At 34.6% G+C, this 20980-nt stretch overlaps 1 protein-coding gene across 3 annotated transcripts in view; it reads right to left on the bottom strand.

Moving 5' to 3' along the window:
- RAD5 (DNA/RNA helicase protein) overlaps positions 1-20980 on the bottom strand; it is an 81572-nt gene that overhangs the window by 19158 nt on the left and 41434 nt on the right. For 2 of the 3 annotated variants that reach the window (XM_089811865.1, XM_089811866.1), the window contains exons 13-17: positions 17354-17476; positions 17152-17251; positions 16922-17034; positions 15525-15803; positions 15051-15251 (exon numbers count right to left, since the gene is read on the bottom strand). In XM_089811865.1, the coding sequence (XP_089667991.1) occupies positions 15051-15251; positions 15525-15803; positions 16922-17034; positions 17152-17251; positions 17354-17476 (816 nt within the window). The remainder of the gene's footprint in view (positions 1-15050; positions 15252-15524; positions 15804-16921; positions 17035-17151; positions 17252-17353; positions 17477-20980) is intronic. The other variant, XR_016359262.1, reaches the window with a different exon arrangement.

Below are 20980 nucleotides of genomic sequence, written 5' to 3'. Positions count from 1 at the left end.
AAAAAGATTGAAGTTTTAATGCATTAGAATTGATATGACAGACAAGTGAATTGATAGGAAGAAAGGGATATAAAGAACAATTTTTGGTATGCAAGAAAGCCAGTGGGGTGTGGTGAGGTTTTCACATGATTGCCCCATTGCAAATGGGGAACCCCCTTTTTTACTTTGGCAGTAGTAGTAGTTTTAGGTGGTAACAATTTTCAAGTCTCCAAGTCTGAGAGGTGAGTTTGAGCAACTTTGCCCACTTAGGAGAGTGAGTACTGGTTTTGAGTCAATCAGTCTCTAAGTTGAAAATTAAAATCACCATCAAAAGGGAACTGAACATGAACAATTGATGAGATAAACCCAAATGGCATTGATGTGAATATGAGATTCAAGTTGGATTTGGAGTCAACGGATAAGTGAGCAAGAGATTGGGGGAAAATAAGTGGGCAAAAATAAGATAGAATTTCAACATGCAAAACAATGGGGAACTCTCCAGATCTTAGGATTTCCGCCCCAAGTATAATCTCAACAATTTGAAATCTCCACCCAAGATTGAAGGCAGCCTTAGGTGAGTTTGAAATGTCAAATTGACGAAGAAGGATGGAGATGATGATGAAAGGATGAAATTGATTGAAATCTTGAAGAAAAATGATGAAGAGTGAAAGTGAGAATGGATTGACTTCTTATAGGGCAACGAGCTTTCAGCTAGTTAAAATGGAAAATCAGATTGAGAATCATGATCAGTAGCCTTGTTGTCGAGTTTTCAAACCATTGCCCCATTGCAAATGGGGACCCCCTCTTTTTGCTTTAGCAGTAGTTGTTGTCTTAGTTGGTGTTGGTTGGCAACATTTTTAAGTCCCCAAGTTTGAGGATGAGTTTGAGCAATTTTAGCTTGCTTGGAAGTATTATTTATATGGGGTTTGTGCAAGGGTTTTGGTGTCCCTTTGATGTGTTTTCATAGCCTAGTCCTGGTGGAAGGTTAGAGTTTTAGTCTAAGTGAGAAAGGTTTATGTCAAGGTTGCACAGGGATGGGAGTACTTGGGTACTTAAGGCTCAGGTACAGTACAGGTATGACTGTTTTTCAAATGGGGTACGCAAATCTTTTTTTAATATAATTTAATATTTAAAGAAAATCTGAAATTATGAATTATGACAATTGTTTACAAGAACAGTGATAAAGTTTGCATATGTAATGTATTATTTTCAGTTTCAGATTTACAATTATGTATGTCATAATAATTTATGATAAACATTTAGATGCATAGCAAAGAAGGCAGACTTTAAACATGAACAAGATCATAAACCATATAACAATGACATACTGCAAATGATAAACTTCTGACTTGAACAGTGATAAAGAGTTTTGTTAATCAGTATTGTATCAAAGTTCCAAACTGATTAATTATTGAGCTTGACAAACAACAAATTGATATGCAAACAAAACACCAAAACAAGGATCAAAAATCTAAATCACTGTCCTTAACTATGATGCTATCCATTAAGTACCCAATACTTGGGGTAAAAGTACCCGATACTTGGGTACGTGGGTATGTGTACCAGGGGTGTGGGTTCGTGTACCCATACAACCTAGGTTTACATGCTTGGGAGATGGAGAAGGATTGTGAGCAAATTTGGAGAGTAGTGGAAATCCTCTGATCAAAGAATTTCAACCAGCTATAGTTTCTCCACAAAATCTCACCTTGGGATAAAGAAATGTGGGGCAAACTTGTTTGTGAGGGATCCTTAGTAAATCAGCAAATTGATTGATACAATGTTAAAGCGATGAGAGAAGGGAAAATGGTAATTTTCCTAAGGGTAACTGCTACAATCATGTTTGGTGGAAATCTTCTCTCCTTTGGATTTCCACCCTTCTCCTTGACGACTCAGAACTGATCCAAAATTACACTAAGGCATGGAAAGTTGAAAATGAATAGCATAAGGGATTTGAAAAGGCAAGTTTTGGGAGTTTAAGTGACAAAATCATATTTGGTGGAAATCCTTGGACCAGAGGATTCCCACCATGGAAATCCTCTCTCCTTAGGATTCCCATTGCATTAATCCTCCAAAGCTCAACATTCCACCACCCTCTTAAGGCATTCAAAATCTGGTCTAAATGTGATATCCCCGCTAAAACAAGGTTTAATATTAAATAATTATTAAAATATAGTAATCTAAGAAATAAATATTAATACCCCCACTTTAATAGGATTAAATAATAAGTAATTATTAAAATAATATAAAAGAATAAAATATAATTATATTATGAGTGAATAATAATAACTATAGTTATCTTGATGTAATAATAAAAAATATATATCATATAATGATCATATACTATAATATTAATGTATTAAACATAACTAATAACAATAAATTAATGAAATTTAATAGATTATTGAATTAATTATATTCTAATTATAACATTATTATTAAAATTAGTGTCAAGGGACACAACCATTGGGAATATCAGGTATTTAATAAGGGAGAAGCAAGGAGAGAGGGAGGTATTCAAAATGATTATTTTTAATTCTTCTCCAAAATGTAAGGATCTGATTTGGGGTCATTACAATTGGTATCAGAGCAACAATTCTGCCATCCTGTAAACGATAATGCAAACAATATATCTGATGAAGAAAAATCTATAATGGTTTTTGACTCTGAGTCTCAAATATCAATGGAAGGCTTGCAGTCAGGTGTACCAGAAAAGAAGATTTGATATTATCACCTATATTTCCCTTTAAGGAGTCACTCGTGTATAAAGTATAGAAAGGTTGTGACTGCAACAGCTGCTGCAAGTATCATAATTGTATATCAGAGACGGCATCCATATAAGAGCATATATCAATAGAGATATATCTGAGATGGCTAGTGTGACAAAGAAGATTGCATGTATAATTCTAAATATCACAGACGGCAGATCTCTGCCGAGATTACTTGTTATCCTGTAACTTGCAGCATATAATATATTTGAAGATCAAAGACAGCTATACAGGATATAGTGCATATATTATATTGTAAAATCAGAAACAACCATCTTACATAAACTGCATTCTGGGACTGCAGCATTGCTTAGATCTGTCCACCCGTATTAAGAGGATTCATCATTACATTTGCAATTACCAGTCATATGTACATTCTGATATAATTCATTATCACTGCATTTATCATTGGTCATTGCCAGCATCAACAGTCCAGGATGTTTAGTGATTTATGACATGGGTACTATCAACAGTATCAGATGTCATTTCAAATCGATTTTCCTTGATGAACTTGTGTGAATTCAAGGTCACACCAGTAAAGTGAAAGCAATCTATAACAGATCGGAATTCATAGATTTTGTCTCATCTGGAGAGGATGTTAGCATTGCGCTTGGAATTACAAATTTTTATGCAGAGGAAGGAGGGCAGATCTATGACATTAAAATCTGTGCGGTTCCATATGGATCTTTTGATGTTTGGAATTCCCAAATATACAGTGGTTGTGTCCTTTATGTTGACTCTGTTCTAAGGGAAAAACACGTGTTGGGGATAAAGTCATGTACTGTAGAACTATGAAAGGAAGGATCTTATAGCTCCCAATCACACATGCATTCACATGTTAAACTATGCATTGAAGGCTGTACTAGATAGAAGCAATAGTAAATCAGCAGATTCAAGATGAGTTAGATGTATATGCAAAAGAAGCCTTGTGGAGGCAAAACGAATTTTCGGTAACCGAGCTGTGTTTGAAGTTTATCCTTATCCCATTCAAGTTGTTTCCATTGAAAGACAAAAGACTACATTATGTTAAAATGAAAATCAGTTTGAATGGTTATAAAGAAAGAGTAATTACAGCCCATGGAAAATAAAGTTATCATATTAAACTTGGAACACAATTCCAAAATAGGTACAATATTACATGGCACATAATTTAATTTAAATTACCAAGGAAACCATACATGGACATTGACGTGGAGTTGTGATTGATTTTCTAGAGGTATGCTTGTATTGTTTCTTATTAACTATTGAAATTTTAATATAATTATAATATGTTAAAAAATCAAAAGTAAGATAAGGTCAATAAATATTTTATTCATGATGATAAATGCATGCATGGAATATATTTAAATGATTAACATGATTTTTTTTTTTAAATAAGAGATTACCATATTAATGCTTATATGAGTAATAATGTTTTGCGTAACATGTTTAAACTAATGTTGTGACTAAATTGAAAGATAAAAGGATAAGTAAATTGGATAAAAATCCCTTTTGGGTCTCAAAAGGAGACATGATTTGTGTTTAAATTCATGATGGATAGGGAGTGTGCATAGGGTGAGCAATATATCAATCACGTTGGGGCATAAGAATCCCAATATGGATTTTAAGATATGAGGGAGCCCCAAGTTAAGCGTGTCCAAACTCGAGAAGCAATAAACCTTCCATCCATAATGAAACTAAACATATACATAGTGGGTAGGGAGTGTGCACAGAGGGAAGAGTAAATTGGTCGCTTGGGGCGAGAGAATCTCATTATGGATTAAAGATCTGAGAGAGCCCAACGTTGACCATATCCAACCTCGAGAAGCAGTAAATCTACCATCCACGTCAAAATTAAGCATGTTCCTAGTGGGTAGGGAGTGTGCATAGGGGGAGGAGTAAATCAATCGCGTTGAGGCAAGAGAATCCCAATATAGATTAAAAATCTAAGGAAGCCCCAAGCTACATGTGTCCAACCTCGAGCAATAGTAAATCTACCATCCACTATGGAATGATACACCCTATTATAGTACTAGCTATAGAAAAGTTGTTTTAAATATGCATCTTCAAGAACTTTTGATTTCGAGATAGGGGAAAGGAGCACGACATTCACGATCAAAGTGGTAAAAACATTTCCTTACCTTTTCTTATTTCAATTTGTAAGCAACATTCTAACATGTATACTGTGTCTACATCGTGTCTTCATGCATCAATGTGTTTGTTTTGTGTCTTCATGCATCCTTATGTCTACCTCGTGTTTGCATTGTGTCTTCTTGCATTAATGTGTCTACTTTGTGTCTTCATTCATAGACCATTATATACTAACATGTGTACTTTGCAAATATTTTAACACATATGTAGGGGAAAGAATGAATTTGAGTTATAAATTGCTTGAGGACAAACAAATTCAAGAGGGGAGGACTGATATCCCCCCTGAAATAAGGTTTAATATTAAATAATTATTAAAATATAGTAATCTAAGAAATAAATATTGAATAAAATTAATAACCCCACTTTAATAGGATTAAATAATAAGTAATTATTAAAATAATAAAAAAGAATAAAATATAATTATATTATGAGGGAATAATAATAACTATAGTTATCTTGATGTAATAATAAAAAGATATATTTCATATAATGATCATATACTATAATATTAATGTATTAAACATAACTAATAACAATAAATTAATGAAATTTAATAGATTATTAAATTAATTATATTCTAATTATAACATTATTATTAAAATAAGTTTCAAGGGACACGACCATTGGGAATATCGAGTATTTAATAAGGGAGAAGCAAGGAGAGAGGGAGGCATCCAATATGATAATTTTTAATTCTTCTCCAAAATGTAAGGATCTGATTTGGGGTCATTACACTAAAGCATGAACTCAACATCTTGAGTAAAAATAGAGCAAGAAATTGTCAAGGAAGGTCAAAATGGGATGAACTTTAAGCCAAGGAGGTGCAAAATCATGTTTATTGGAAATCCTTTGACCAAAGGATTCTCGCCACATTAAACCTCTCAAACCAAAATTTCCCCCTTTTTTATTTTGTGTCACAATTGACTCCAAGCAAGTGTTAGAGTTAAAAGGATGGCGTGTTGAAGTGGAATTGATGAGAAACGATGGATTTCTAGAAGTAAGGAAATGAAGCACTAAGTGAATTCGATGGAAATCCTCTGACCAGAGGGTTCCCACCATGAAAATCCTCTAAGCTCAAGATTTCCACCAATGGAATCCTCCAATGTCAAGAATTCCACCACTCCATTTTATCATTCTAAACAAGAGTTGAAGATGAGGGATGCCACTTAGGGAGAGATTTAATGACAACAAGAGAAAAGTTTAAAATGATTGTGGAAAAGGGCAAAATCATATTTGGTGGAAATCCTCTGACTAGAGGATTCCCACCATGGAAATTCTCTCCAAAGGATTCCCACTGTGCAAATCCTCTCTCCAAAGGATTCCCACCATAATAATCCTCCCAACTTAGAATTTTCCCCTCTCCCATTAGCCTTATTTTTGCTCATGCAAAATGAAAGTCAAATCAAATGGGTAAATGGGTAGATTTAAGAGATGTAAAAGAAAGGAATTTTAATGCTAACTAAAATTGGGATGATTATTTTATCATGCTTGGTGCAAAACCTCTCTCCAGAGGATTGCCACTGTGCAAATTCTCTTGCCTTAGGATTTCCACCCAAGAATTTTTTCTTCCAAGCCTCTAGAAATACCCAAAACATTGATCATTTCAAGAAGATAAAAAGCCTTAATCTTGAATAAGAGAAATCCTTTTCGTTCATTATTAATGCGAATTTATTTTCAGATTTCTTTTGTGAACTTAATGAAGCTTTATTTTCCATTTTGCAAGGCGAAAGATGGAGATGACATCAAGGATGAGCTTAAGACTTCAAGACGAGAACCAAGTAGATGCCACAAGAAGATTACTCAAGCACGAGGACTCAAGTGAGAAGGAAAGATTCATGTTCAAGCTATCAACCCACAAATTCAAATTGAAATCACGAGGATATTCAGTAAAGCACTAAAGATCCAGCTACATGAGGACATATTCAAAGAGACTCAAGAAAGATCAAGTTCACGGATTCACCAAGATACAAGTGATTCAAGCTAAGTTGCCGATTCAGGTTCGGGGATGGGTTCAGGTTCGGGTTCGGTTCGTGGATTCGGGCAATTTTTTATTTCCCCATTTGGGTTCGTGGGTGGGTTCGTGAGTATATATATATATAAACACATTCACACAAGAGAAAACATGCATAGTTGCAAAACAAGGTCATTTCACAATATGAACAATTGTTGCTTGATCATTGATCAATGCCAAATGCCAAAGGGTTTTGGGTCCCTTCAAAACCTATTTTTACCTGAATCTAAAAGCATTAAATACTCGCTCATTAATCTATCTTCATGATTGTAAAGAAAATTATACATTGAATTACTAAATTGCAAAACATACACTAGTTCATCAAATAATACATTGAATTACTAAATTGCAAAAGAAAGACTAGTTTATCAAGTAATAAAGATTGAAACATGATGATAGATGACAAGTTTTTAGTAGTTTATCAATAATCATAGTATCAAATGCCCTTCAAGGGTCAAATGGATCATCACAAAACGAGGGATCAATGGCTTCATCCCCGACTGCAACTGTATCTAGATCTTCATCATTGGAACCCAAACTGGTTCCACTAGTCCCATATGCTGCTATATCATCGTCCTCCTCCTTGACATAAGGGATTAGATGAGTGAAATGTTTTTTATTAAGTTCCTTTGAGAGTTGCATAAGACAACAATTTTAAAAATACACTCTTTAATGTTGTTTTAGCCTTGGGTTCGTTGTGGGTTCATCTGGGTTCACTTCAGCAAGGACCCAGACGAATCCACAGTCAAAACTAAGGACCCAGCCCGGATCCGAACCGAACCCAAGGATGAATCCGGACCCGTACGAACCCGAACCCGAATCCGGGCAGCAGGGGACAAATCCGGCAACTATGGATTCAAGTCAATTCCAGGAGGAAATTTCAAAGGATGGAGAAAATCTCAAATGTTGAGAAATACTTTCTAACAATCAAGCAAGAAATATTTGCAATTTTAACAAACACATTTTACAAGCCAAGACTCCAACCACAAGATAAGGATGATGAGGTGGCAATTGGTTGTCTCCTCCAATCTAAAAATTTCAATTTCAACCATAGCCAATCACAACATACAAAATGTCTTGTTTTTTGTTGACTATCAAAATCATTGTAATTTTCTTATTGGCCCATAAATTGAAGACCCCATGTAATTGGTTATAAGTTTGGCAACCTTAATTAGGGTTTGTGGGAAGAAATCCTAGCCTTTGATCTTGGATTGATCTTGGCCCTTCATTGTAAGGGAACTAGAATAAAAGGCCAAGATCTCATTTGTAATGAGCTTAGGAGATTATAGTAGTAGAGAGTTGCTAGCATAGGAGACCAAAATAGATAAACTAAGGGAAAGACTTGATGAAGTTGTTGCTATAGTGCTTGTCAAAGTAATTGATAATTCATTGTTAGTTCTTTGTAGTAAATTAGTAATATTATTTTGTAGTCTTACATGATTTCCTCAATCTTTCACTTGGAGTAGATTTCTTTTCATGTTGGAGTAGATTAGTTGAATGGAAGTTGTTGTGGATGTTTATTTGCTAAACTCAAACATTTTTGGGCTACTAGCCTCTTGTTGATGGTAGGAGTACCTTGTGTGGTAAGTCAATGATAGAATGCACTTAACTTCAATTGATGTTTAATCTTTAGTTCGCATCAATTTGATGGGATTGGAGATGAGATATTGATTTGAAAACCATTCTAAGTGTTCCTTATAATCTTGTCCAAGATGGGTGAAGTCGTTGGTGAGATTACATCTAGTAGAGTCCAAGTCATCCATGATTCCTTTCATTCCTAGTTAGAGGTAGAAGTAGCAATAAGTTCAAGTTTCAGTTGAAGTGGAAAGGCGTGAAGATCAAAATCATATTTCTCATTGGAAGTTGTGAAGCCAAATCTTTAAATATGCAAGAGTTGATATAAATTGAATTAATAGCGTAAGTCCCTTTGTGACAACCAGCACATCACATCATAAAACTTAGCAAAGTCCACGATTAATAAGTAACCTTGAAGTCATTTCATAATCTTACTTTTGAAGTCATTTCATAATCTAACTTTGCAAGCTTAGCACGAGAGATGACCTTATATCAAGCGAGGATTGAGTGTTTGGCGTTTCTCCTCAAAACATTAAGTATTCAATTCTGCATGTTGCAATGGAACAAAACTCATTTTCAAACAAAAATTTAAACTTGGATTGACTAAATGAAGCAATGTAAAGTAAAAGGTCAGAAATCTCAAAATGTTAGGATCTTTGCCCTTGTAAAATTCTTGGAATCTAATAAAACTGCCCCAGCTATAGTTGCCTTTTGACTTGATGGTAGCAATCTCGAAACTAGTGGGTGCAATGAAATTTGGAGGGCCAATTCTTTGAGAGCAAAGTGGAGTGAAATCAGATTGAAATGGGGCTCTTGTCAGCTCCAAATGCAAATTATAAACCAAGGGTTACTGTTGGTGAACATGGAGTAATGCTGGAAAGAGTTGAAGGGAAGTTAAAATTCATGTAAAAATCAAGTTTAATCCTGACATTGAGTAGAATCTGCCCAATGCTAGGATTTATAATCTCCAAATCTTCAATAAACCGCCACAACCTTGCTGTTTCATGAGTTTTCATTGAGATTTCAAAACAGCATCTCCATTCCATTCTCCATATTGGAGATCAGCAATTCCAAGAGCCTAGGATTTCCGTCATGACTCCATATGATGCAAAGAGTTTAGTTAAATACAAAATTGGACTCCTTTATGAAAGCTTGAAATGAAAATTTGATAGCAAGGTGATTAAAAATTACAAAACTTATTTTGGGTGGAATTCCTCCATATTTAGGATCAAAAATCTCGATATCTTGGGATTTCCACCCAAGTAAACTCTCAACTTTTCAAAATTTCCGCCATAGTCTAGGGAAGGTTGTGGGTTGGAAAATAAAAACAATTGCTCCAGTCCTAGAGCAGAATTCTTCAAAACTTGAGATTTAAAATCTCAAGAATTCAAAATCTCTGCCATAAAGGGCATATCTTGAAATGCGAAAAGCAATAATGTATGAAGGATGGATGCATGATCTCCATCCTAGATAGGATTTTCTCAAACATGGGATTTATAATCTCAACATTACAAAACCTCCATCCAAACCTGATTAGAGCTCAAGAAAAAAATCAGTCAGAGTTGATAAAAAAAACTCAGAAACAATGAAGTGGAATTTGACTTCATTCAAGATGATTTAAGGCTGGGCTTGTCCAAATTGATATTGAGCATTTCAGATTGCTAAAATTAACAATTTCAAATTATACGAACAAGTCAGCCTTATGGGAGGAATTCTAATTTTTTAATGGAATTGATTTGATTGGCTTATTAATAGACAGGTCAGCCCAGCCAAAAGTCATATATGTTCACCTTAGATTGCCTATACAAAGGAGTGCAAAGCAATTCATTTCACCAAATTCAAGAGCAAGTCGAACTATCAAATAGAAGGCAGCAATCCTAATGACTATAAAGCAAAGAACCAAAACTTGGAATTGGATCAGAATTGGAAAGGCCTACTCAAATCGCAAATTGCCTATGAATCATCTACAAATCGGCAAAGTGAAAAAACCCTAGAAATATAAAGATTTTAACAATTTAAAACTTATTTCATGCACCATTTATTGAATATAACTTAAACACACTATAACATCAGCAAATAGAAGCTAACATACATAAACAAGAAACATAAATGATAAATCCATCACATAGGTAAAATGTACATTGTAGCTTAAGTAAATAGAAATTGATAATATGATTTATCATATATCTGATCTAATGAAAGGTATTAAGTGTTGCATATGATTGAAAGAGGTTAAGGATCGAATTAATCTTCTAAGAATGTTGGAGTTATGGTATGTTCGGTCGAGGAAGGTATTCTCAAAGTTATTTGTAACTATATATCTTATGTGTTTCCAAAATACCAATATCTGCTAATCGAACAATAAAAAATTTAAATAATCATAACTCATAATTGAGATGCAACCATAAAAAAAGAAACCGAAAAAAAAAATTAAATTTTTTTTGCCAAGTCATTAGGCACATAACTCAGCGATTTAGGCAAAAATTGCCCAAAATCACCTAAACTGCCGATTTCGGCGATTTACGCCTCAAAAACTGCCAAGGTGATTCAATGAGTTAGAAAAAATCGGGAGGGTCAAGTTGAATCATCTAAATCGGACGAATCGCAACGATTCTCATTACTTTGCTATAAAGGTCAATTTTGGAATAAGAGTTTGAAGAGATAAATCTCTGATTTTGTAAAATCAGAACTTAAAACTTGCAAAAGGAAAGCAAACTGATCTTAAAAACAACAGAAATGAGAATTAGAATTTGCAAGACAAGAAATCTGGGTAGAAATTAGAAAAATTGGACCTTAGAAAATTGAGAGTTCTTGATCAAATTGGTTTAGTAGAGGAAAGTTGATGTAGATGCAATTTTATATCATGTAGACATTCAGAATTCCTTAATATCATTTATGCTTATCATTTAATGACTTTATTAAATTCCAATTGTTTTGTAGGCAAATACTGAATACAGAGCAAGAAGATGTTTAGAGGATAAAGAGATGTGGCAAGACCAAGTTCAAGACTTCAAACAAGGAAGTGGTTTGAGATCAGAAAGAATAGGTGAAGATGCTAAAGGACAAGAAAGATGATGCTCAAAGTTGAAAGTAATGAGATCAAAATGGGGTTCAAAACAAAGGACAGTGATAAAGAACAAATTCACAAGCCAACAAGCAAAAAAAATTGTCAAAAACTTGAATTTCTTCTGGAAATCCAAGTTCACTTTGAAAGATCCAGCTATATGAAAAACAGCATCACTTGAAGAGGATCAAAATCAAGGCATCGAAAGGGGCATCAAGTTTGTGTGTACAAACAAGTTCAAAATTGTGGCAATGAGAAGATATCTTATAAGATGAAGCAATTTGGGAATATGCCATCACAATTGATGGCTTGATAATGTTGACTATCAAGAGAAATTTCCTCATCATGAAAGAAACAATCAAATCTATGAGATGTTTTCCCACTCGTCATCACCCAATTAGAAGGCTCCAATTACACATGTTCAAGCACATTCAATCATACTACACTAAGTGTATTTATGGCAGGCATCTAGTGTCTATACCTTATCTATTTTCTCATTGGCTCTCAAAAGCATTGTAATTTTTTTATTGGTCTGCAAGGTCATGCATTCATGCAACCCTAATTAGGGTTTGTAATTAATCAATCCTAGCCTTTCATCTTGAATCAGTCTTGGTCCTTCACAGTAATTGAACAACTATAAAAGGCCAAAGCCTCCTCATTTGTAACTCAAGTGGTTAGGAGATTGTGAGAGGAGACTTAAGATTCGTTTTCGAGTAGAAGAGGAGACTTGTTGAAATTGTTGCTATAAATTTATCTGAGTAATTATTTATATATTATTGGTCTTCATGGTGGATTAAATGTGTTGCTTTATAGTATTGCATGGTTTCTACATTTCCTCCCTTAAAGTAGATTTTATTCCATGTAGAAGTAGTTGAATGGATGATATTTTGGATGCACCTTTGGTAAACTCACTTAGACCAAACCACTAGCTATTTGTTGATTGTAAGTTTGCTTTACATCGTCGAATGGCATATTAATGAACTTAACTTCAATTATTGCTTGCACATTGATATACATCGATGGGTGAGGTTAATGGAATGGTGGTAGTTTGAACATCTTACATTTAACTAACGATATTGCACTAGCTTGGTTGATGTCGATGGCTAAACTAAGTCTAGTAGAGTCACAAAGACATTCACAATTTCTTGCATTCTAGGAGTAGATTAGCTTTTTAAACCCTTTCTCCTAAACTAGATCTAGTAGAATCACAAACACATCCACCATTTCTTGCGTCCTAAGAGTGGATTAGCTTCTTAAAGTTTAAACCCTTTCCCTTAGTAGTTTCTAATACTTTGTACATTGGAAGTAAGTTAAAGTCAAGTTGATATCCATTAAATGAATAGTGTATGTCCCTTTATAATAACATCATTGTAACTAAGTGAAAGTCCACAATAAGAAGGATCCTTGAGGTTGTCTCATTTGATCACAAAATTAATGTACATTGTTTAGCATATGAGCATCCTTATTCAAAAGAGAGTTGGAGGTCTGGTGTTCGGTCCCGGAATAGTAAGTATTCAGTTCTACATGTTGCAGTGGCATAAAACTTGCATCAACAAAAGGGAGGAAATTGATGCAAGTGGCCTAGTTATTGTCAACACTGCTGAAAAGTTGAAAAAGGGTTCAAAATTAATGATTAAGCTCATTGAGTACCTCAAATAAAAAATACAAAAAAGAGGAACAGTACAACTGTAATTCAAAAGCAACAATCAGAGAAATATCTCAGTCTAGAGTCTAATGCAATCTTACATAGATTAGAAACACAGATGAGAATAATTTAATAACCCATAAACACTTATGCCCCATTTGGTAGCAGGAATTGAGCAGGAATTGGAAAATCTAAATAGCTGCATTCTCAAATTCGACATGCGTTTGTAAAATGTAAAAGTGGAAATAGAATTCCGGAGTACTGCTTTTAGCCCAAAATGGGTATACCACTTTTCCCTCCAAAAAGGTGGAACTAAAAAAGCAAATTCCAATTCCACTTTTTTGTAACCTCAATTTGATGGGTTGTCAGGTCTGCTTGCCTTCCTAGACTACCACATGAATAGACATTATTCTCACTGAAAATTGCTGGACGCATTTTATGACAAAACCCTCATCGAGAGCATTGATACAGTTTCTTTGAATGATAGAGTATAAGTTTCTTTGTTTTCTCCACCTGGTTATAGGCCACTTTTTAGAATAACGTTCTTTGTGCCTGTCCATGGTTTTCTCAATCTGGGTATTAGCTATTCTACCAATGATTAGTGCAGACTATGGTAAAGAAGAATACATCTCGTTATACCCCGGGAATACGAGACATCATTTTCAGTCCAGGTTGCTATTCAGCACAAACTGAAATTAATCAGCAGTTTTCTAAAATATCATTTCAAAGGTACTACTACTCAGTATCACATGAAAGGTAGTGAATCTCTGTAGGCCAGATTCCTCTTTAAGACCCGTTAACATTTCTTTATTTTTTCATAGGACTGTTCAAAGATTAGCACTGTATAATGTGTTTCTGTGGCTGCAGATTTTTAAAATAAATAGTCAGTTCAATTTTTCTCTCCATATTTGGGGTGGATTCAAATTGTGCCTGCATTTATGTATTGTGACGGAGAACTAAGGTTGGCTGTCAGCCAGGTGTGAGTCGAGGCATAACAAATGGACGGTTAACCATTAACATTTATATACCACCTCAGATTGTGTGATTAAGATCTGAGGTTTGGCTGCAAGCTCTTGTAAATCAGGGCACAGATTAGTCTGAAAGGCATAATCAATAGACAATTAACATTCACCTAAAGCTAAAGAACTTGAAACTAGGTTTAAGGTCGGAATCAATTTTTTAATTGAAATACAGGAAACTTATTCCAATTCCAATTCTTACAACCAAACACAGAAAATGCATCTTCCCACTTATCTTCCAAGTCAACTATTTTATGAATTTACAAATTCCGGAAATGAGCTAAGTCTATTTATAAATTACTTGGCTATGTTTGTCAGTGCCTCATTTCACAGCAGGAAGTTTTGAGGCCCTGGAGGCATCTTAAGTTCTTTCAGATGCCAAAGTAGTTAACACAAAATTGAATTCCACTTGACTGATATTAACTAAACCATGGGCTACGTCCTAGGCCAAAAAAGACACTATAATATAATACAGTGAAATATCTTGCAATCCCATTTGGAATTAATATTTGCACTAAGGATGTGTGGAAGTAAGATCTTGCCATTACCTGATAACTCCAATAACTATAAAAAATGACAAAATTTTCAGGGTTAACAATCTCTACACAATGTTCACTTCATAAGTCAAAAATATCCACAAAGGAACAGGAATTACTAATAATAAGCAAAACCTCTTGTAGAACTCTTCCAACTTATTTGATCTGCATTTGAAAAAGCTATTCATAAACTGGGTATTGAAGAAAAGCTACTCCTAACAAATATGAAATATCCAGCCAGTTGCCATGGTGTATGACCAATGGTCAAATCATATTTTACAGAAAATATTGCATGAAATTGTTTTAAGTGGGAAAGAATGAAGTACCTGTAAAGAGGTATTTGCAACAAGTCTAAAAAGGCTGTCCACTGGCTAAAGACAATGCTCTTAGATCCCAATGGTCTAAGGTCTTCCAGATATCCTAGCAGAGCCGAAATTTTTGATGACTCTGTCCAATTTTTTTCAACGTCTACATGGAATCTACTTTCTCTGGGCGCCGTGATAAGATCGTGCCTAGTTAATGCTTTCCTGAAAGTAATAGAAGATATACACAACATAAACATTTAGATCTCATTTGTAGCTCTTTGCATACACCACACAATTAGATAGGAGCCAGAACTTAGAAGTAACATATACAAGAGGAAAACCAACAGTGAGAATAAAACCTATGCATTGGACAAGACCATTTCATAGTGTTGTGTAATCTAAAATCAATTATACCATTTTTACATAAATTTAACATTTCCAGATAAAATTGGTCAAATGTGAAAATATAAAAATATGATGTCAGGAAGACAATACCTACATATAGGGCAAGACCCACTCATAGTGCTGCGCCAGCTTGCAAGAAGACATTCACGACACATGCAGTGTGCACACGGAGTGAGGACTGCATCTTCAACAGCTTCAAGGCAAATTGGACACTCAGCCTTTTCCCCTTTACGAATTTCTTCAACCACCTCTTGAATATAAGCCTTAGAAAGTGCAGATTTGGATTCCCCATTTTCAGCCTGCTGACCTCCTTTAAGAAAACGTTTTGCAAGCTTATCCAGATCAGAATACTCTTGTGTATCACCACGGCTGATGGCAATAAAGGAGTCATCAGATATCTTTTACCAAGAACTTTCAAGACAATAAATGAGTAATGCACTACATTTATATAAAATCCCTGAGGATGTTTTACTATAAGGTTCTTCCATTATGTAGCTATGTCAGACACAAACAATATTGTGATGTGGATGCTAAATGTTCACAAAATAAATCTAATCGATGAAGCATTTATTTGTCAACTCAAAATTTCTTTCTTATACCTACTCTACCTACAGAGAGTCTCTTGCCTTTTTATAGATCTGAAATCTTTGTGTGAGATCCTGCTACTGCAACTCAACGTTTGTTAACTCATCTCAGCTCATTGAACACTTCAGATAAGTTGAAGCTTTAATTCTCAAACTTAGCTACTTTCATCTGAAGAAATATTGTAGAGGGCAGATGATTGTAGCATACGAGATTTCAAACAAATCAAAATTTTCACGCTAACTTAAAAAATAGCTTATATACTGGCAGGTGACTCATTTAGAGTAGCAGTTCTAACTTCTAACACTTTGTTGAGGAGGCTACCACCAAGGTTCAAAACTTCAAACCCCCACTAGTCCATTGTACTTGCAAGCCCTCTGCCTACATTGGGCTGGTGTGCTTGTGGGTTTGAATTTATGGTGTGTTTCACAGCTTAAAAGGCTGCCATTTAACAGTCAAAAAAATAGTTTACGTACTTGTAGCCAGTACTTGTCACTCCCACTTGGAATGAAAAAATGAAACTTGAATCTATTAAACTCACAATGTTATATCGTGTGTTTTTACGCTTGTATTTTCATTTATGTAGATGGTACAAACAAAAATGGTCTGTGCTTTTTACCTTTATCATTTAAAATTATATATGAAACCAATTTTTCCTTCGAGTTTGAAAGATTGATGCAACTTGCCTGTATTAGTGTTATTTCTCTTTAGTTGTCAGAAATGCAAATAACTAGGCCTATGATATCGATCAAAAACAAATAACCTTCCTGTTAAAGAGATCTTTCTAGAATACTCTACTACTTACAAACTAAGTAATTCAAATCAAAAGGAAGGCACTCAGCATCTTAATATGCATTACACATGTCCATAATTTGTGTACAAGGCACTTTAAATTATAAACCCACCTCATAACAAGAAAAGGATGGTCACAACATTGGCGTAACCTCAAAAGTAGCTCCAAAATAGAAGCATAATTGTGGAGAACTCTGCCCTGTTCCACAAACTGGTCAAACTTGACCTGCAAAGCAAGTACACTCCAAATGTTATAATGGATGTTACAAGTTTACACTAACTAGGTGAATATGGGAAATTGTGGCTAGGTTTTCAGAGATTTAAAAATGTCAGTGTAACCGACCTTAGATCTTTTAAATAAGGCCCCATAGAAATCTTTCTCAGATTCTGTAAGCTCACAATAGACTACTTGGACACTGGCTGGAGGAAGAACAATGATAGGTCTGGATACACAGGAAAGAACATGATACAAGGCATCAGCAATCACTCAAAAGTCAAACGAGATTCAGAATTTCAGGGAAACAAAATGATCACTAAAAATACACCTGCCATCCTTGTCAGTACTATCTTTTGTCCTCCGCAACATTAATGGTTGCAAGATAGCTTGAACAAGCTTCAATCCACGTTCATCGCCCTCCTCAAATGGCTTCTGAATCAATTTGTACCACCTATAAACCACCACAATGTGTTTCTTCAAAAAATGGCAAGTAGATTAACATTTGAGAACACAAATTTTAATCTTTGAGGAGAATGAAGCAATGTATGAAACATAATTTGTTGTGATCATTAAACTAGAACTGCACAAAACTGGAATGCTTATTAAGTTATTTGTTATGCAGAAAAAAGCATCAGCATGATAACAGAACTAACAGTAAAACCAAATGCAATCATAATCTAACTGCACTGAATTGACAATCGTTTTGTAAAGACCAAAATAATAGGCCTATGAATTAAATGAAAACCAGACAATGAGTCAACTTTTGATGGCAGAATGTACAGCAGTTTTCATTGCAAAGGGACCAAGTGTTGAATTCAAGCATGGTGTAATGAGGACTACAGTATATATATTCTTAGTCTCACTGGTGTTATGGTCCCTTTTTATTTTTAACAAATACATTTGATACCAATCATACTCCAAATACAACCAACAGACCTCCTTTTGTAAATCAGTTTGGATGTCTAATCTTGCACAGCTAGGAAGCACTTTGTGTACTGCAAACCTCATTCATGATGTAAACGTCAAATATGTCATGTCAGAGTATGGACATATGAGTTTAATAAATACAAAAAGCTTGGCCTTACAAAATACTACGGAACCTTATCAGCAATCTTCTTACCAACATGTGATTGATAAATACAATTTGTATGGGACATCTAAATGTGAACACCATTCAATTATGAAGCATTTTAGATCTTTTTTATGTATTATATGGTCAAACTGTAGTGCATTACAACATGGAGATTATGGTGAGCCTATCGGATTCTGAATTAGGTAATTAAACAGATGCTTTTGCAAAGGGGAAAATAATTCATGTGGAGGGTAACTTGAAAATGCATATTATTTCAAATATGAAAAGTGACAACCAAAGCGAGCATATTTATTTTGATGCTACATGAGAAAACATTTTAAAAGAACAAAACAACACATCATGTTAGAAGTACTCTGAAAGTACACAAACAATATGTGGAGACATATAACCAAACAGAAGGAAAGTTCAGTTTCCTCACAGACCAAGTTATTCATGATTACAAGAACACACATTTCCAGTTGGACAAGATAAATATCTGTTCTCTCTTTCATGAAAACCATTTTGACTTGCCTTTTTTGAAATTATGTCACTTACCGTAGCTTGAAGCTAGCGAATGAGCCTCGCTTGTGTAAAAATGATGGAAATCCTAACCAGATAATCTTTATTTCTTAAAGCTAGTTGGGTACGGTCATCAAGTTACTTACTAGCTAGTTATCCTATGAAGCCTATAAACACAAGGCCATTTGCAATGTAGAGAGGAAGAGTTTTAAAGAAGGGAAATAACAGACATTTTTCTAGAGAAATTTGGAGAACTTTTATGTTCACACTTTATACATAATTATTTAGGAATTTCTATAATTTCACGAAGAATGAAGGAAACATTGGAATCATATGTTTTGGATGATCTATATTATTACTAATTCTTGTCTGTTCAAAGTGTCAAGGCTACCCATCTTTTCCTCGGTTAATATTTGTCACCCTTCTTTCATTGTCATTACATATCAAAATGACCTTTATCGTAAAAATCCCCTCTGTGCTTGTTATCATTTTTGCATTCCTGTTTTGTATCCCTATGTATGCCAGTAGGTTTCATGATGATTATTTTCCTTTGGCTTTATATTTTCTCCTTTTTGTAGTCTCAAGTTCAAAGTAAATAAAATTCCAAAAAAAACATCATACAAGGGACCTGCCTCTCTCAAACATAGAAGAAGATTTATATTTCATTGCCTCCAACTTTTAAGACATTTGTCATTTTCCATAGGGCGAGTCACTTAAATTCTAGAATGACAAATCTGTTTACCAACTGGACACGTTACTGGGGATTTTTTTTTTGTCTTGATGAATAGACATGATTAAGGAGAAGAGTGAGGGTATTAAGATTATTTGCGAGGGGCTTTGTTGTGTGTACCACAAGGTTCAGGTAGACAACCTGCATCTCCCTCTTTTGAGGTGAGTGAAATGAACCAAAGGGGAAATATTAGCCATAGGTTCATCATCACTAGGCCTAATTACACATGTTAAACATGATGACAAGGAAGGTTGCAAAGATGAGGTAGATACCAATTTCTATTTTGGTAATGATAGTTCCTTCTATGTTGCTCAATCTCCTTTTAAAAAAAAAGGCTTGTCAACAAGGGAAGTAAAGATGATCTTGAATTATGTGGTACCTAGCTTACCTAGCTTGAGAACCATTTTCTTGAAAAGAAGAATTCTAAAGTAAACCTATTGACATAGAAGGCAAAATGGATAATATATGGCTGCAGCTAATCATGGATGGTCGGATGAATGCTAGACAACACCCACGTGGGCCCTAGTAGGACTAATTTGAAAAATATTCTCTTAGAAGAAATATAAAAGTTATTCTGATGCTAACCCATTCATCAAGGTTACAGAAAAATGGATAAAATAAATATCTCAAACATAATAATGAAAGAGTCGATGAATATTAGACCACCTGCTCATCAAAATCATGGTTAAATGCATTGATGGACCTTGCCTCCTAATGCTTAAGAAACACACAGGTGTTGAGATTCAATTTTAGATCCTAGGAGAATAGTTGAGGAGGTTGAAAACGCAACACACATGCTTACTAATGCAGCATAAGCCTTCAAGATAGTAGGTAGATAGTATTATCTACATCAAATACATCTACTAAACCACTTGTTGCATGTATGGTACAAATTATGCACTCAAATACATTGGAAATAAGAGGATAAAACAAGTGCAGGTAGATGGAAAGGAGGACAAATGTTGGTTTGCAACAACCACACGTCATTACTATTGTTTTGGACCTTTACAAAGAAGGCATTCTTCAAAATAGTTGAGACTCAATTTTTGATCCATGTTTTAATTTCATTCTACTACAAAGGATGCTTAAATTACGAAGACAAATGCAACTTATGATAGTGACACATGAATAGAATACAAGTGGAAGAAGCCAAAAAGGGAAGAGGGAGAAGGAAATATTGGCTACTGGTACCTTTTCGGTGGAATGTGAAATAAGTCATATCCATACAACCTGTTTTCGCCCTCATATAACTTAAGGATTTGAATATTCGTGTTCTAAGGAGGATGTACATACTCATATTCTTGGGAAGATGTACAAGTGCATTAGTAGCATGCTTCACTAAATAAAGGAATTGAAGATTAGGAAATAGTTCCAAATGTAAAATTTTCTCCAAGTGGCATATTGTGTTGGTGCAAAATTTACTTTCTTGCTTTGGTCAATTCATCTCAAAGAGGTTTGTAATTCATAGTAAAACAGCTTGAATTGTAATGAGAATGTTTCTTCTCAAACTATTTTAATGTGATACAGTGTGAGGTAGGAGAATCCCCAAAGGAGATGTCCTAGTCCCCAGCAAATAACCACACAGTGGAAACAACACAACAATGCAAGATCTGATACCAATTCATAACACTTTA

Source organism: Cupressus sempervirens, chromosome 11 (genome assembly GCF_028749045.1).
Source record: "Cupressus sempervirens isolate cs-2001-9-10 chromosome 11, ASM2874904v1, whole genome shotgun sequence".
Taxonomy (NCBI): Eukaryota; Viridiplantae; Streptophyta; class Pinopsida; order Cupressales; family Cupressaceae; genus Cupressus; species Cupressus sempervirens.
The sequence above is the reverse complement of the archived record's forward strand: the minus strand, read 5'-3'. Positions and strand labels throughout refer to the sequence as shown.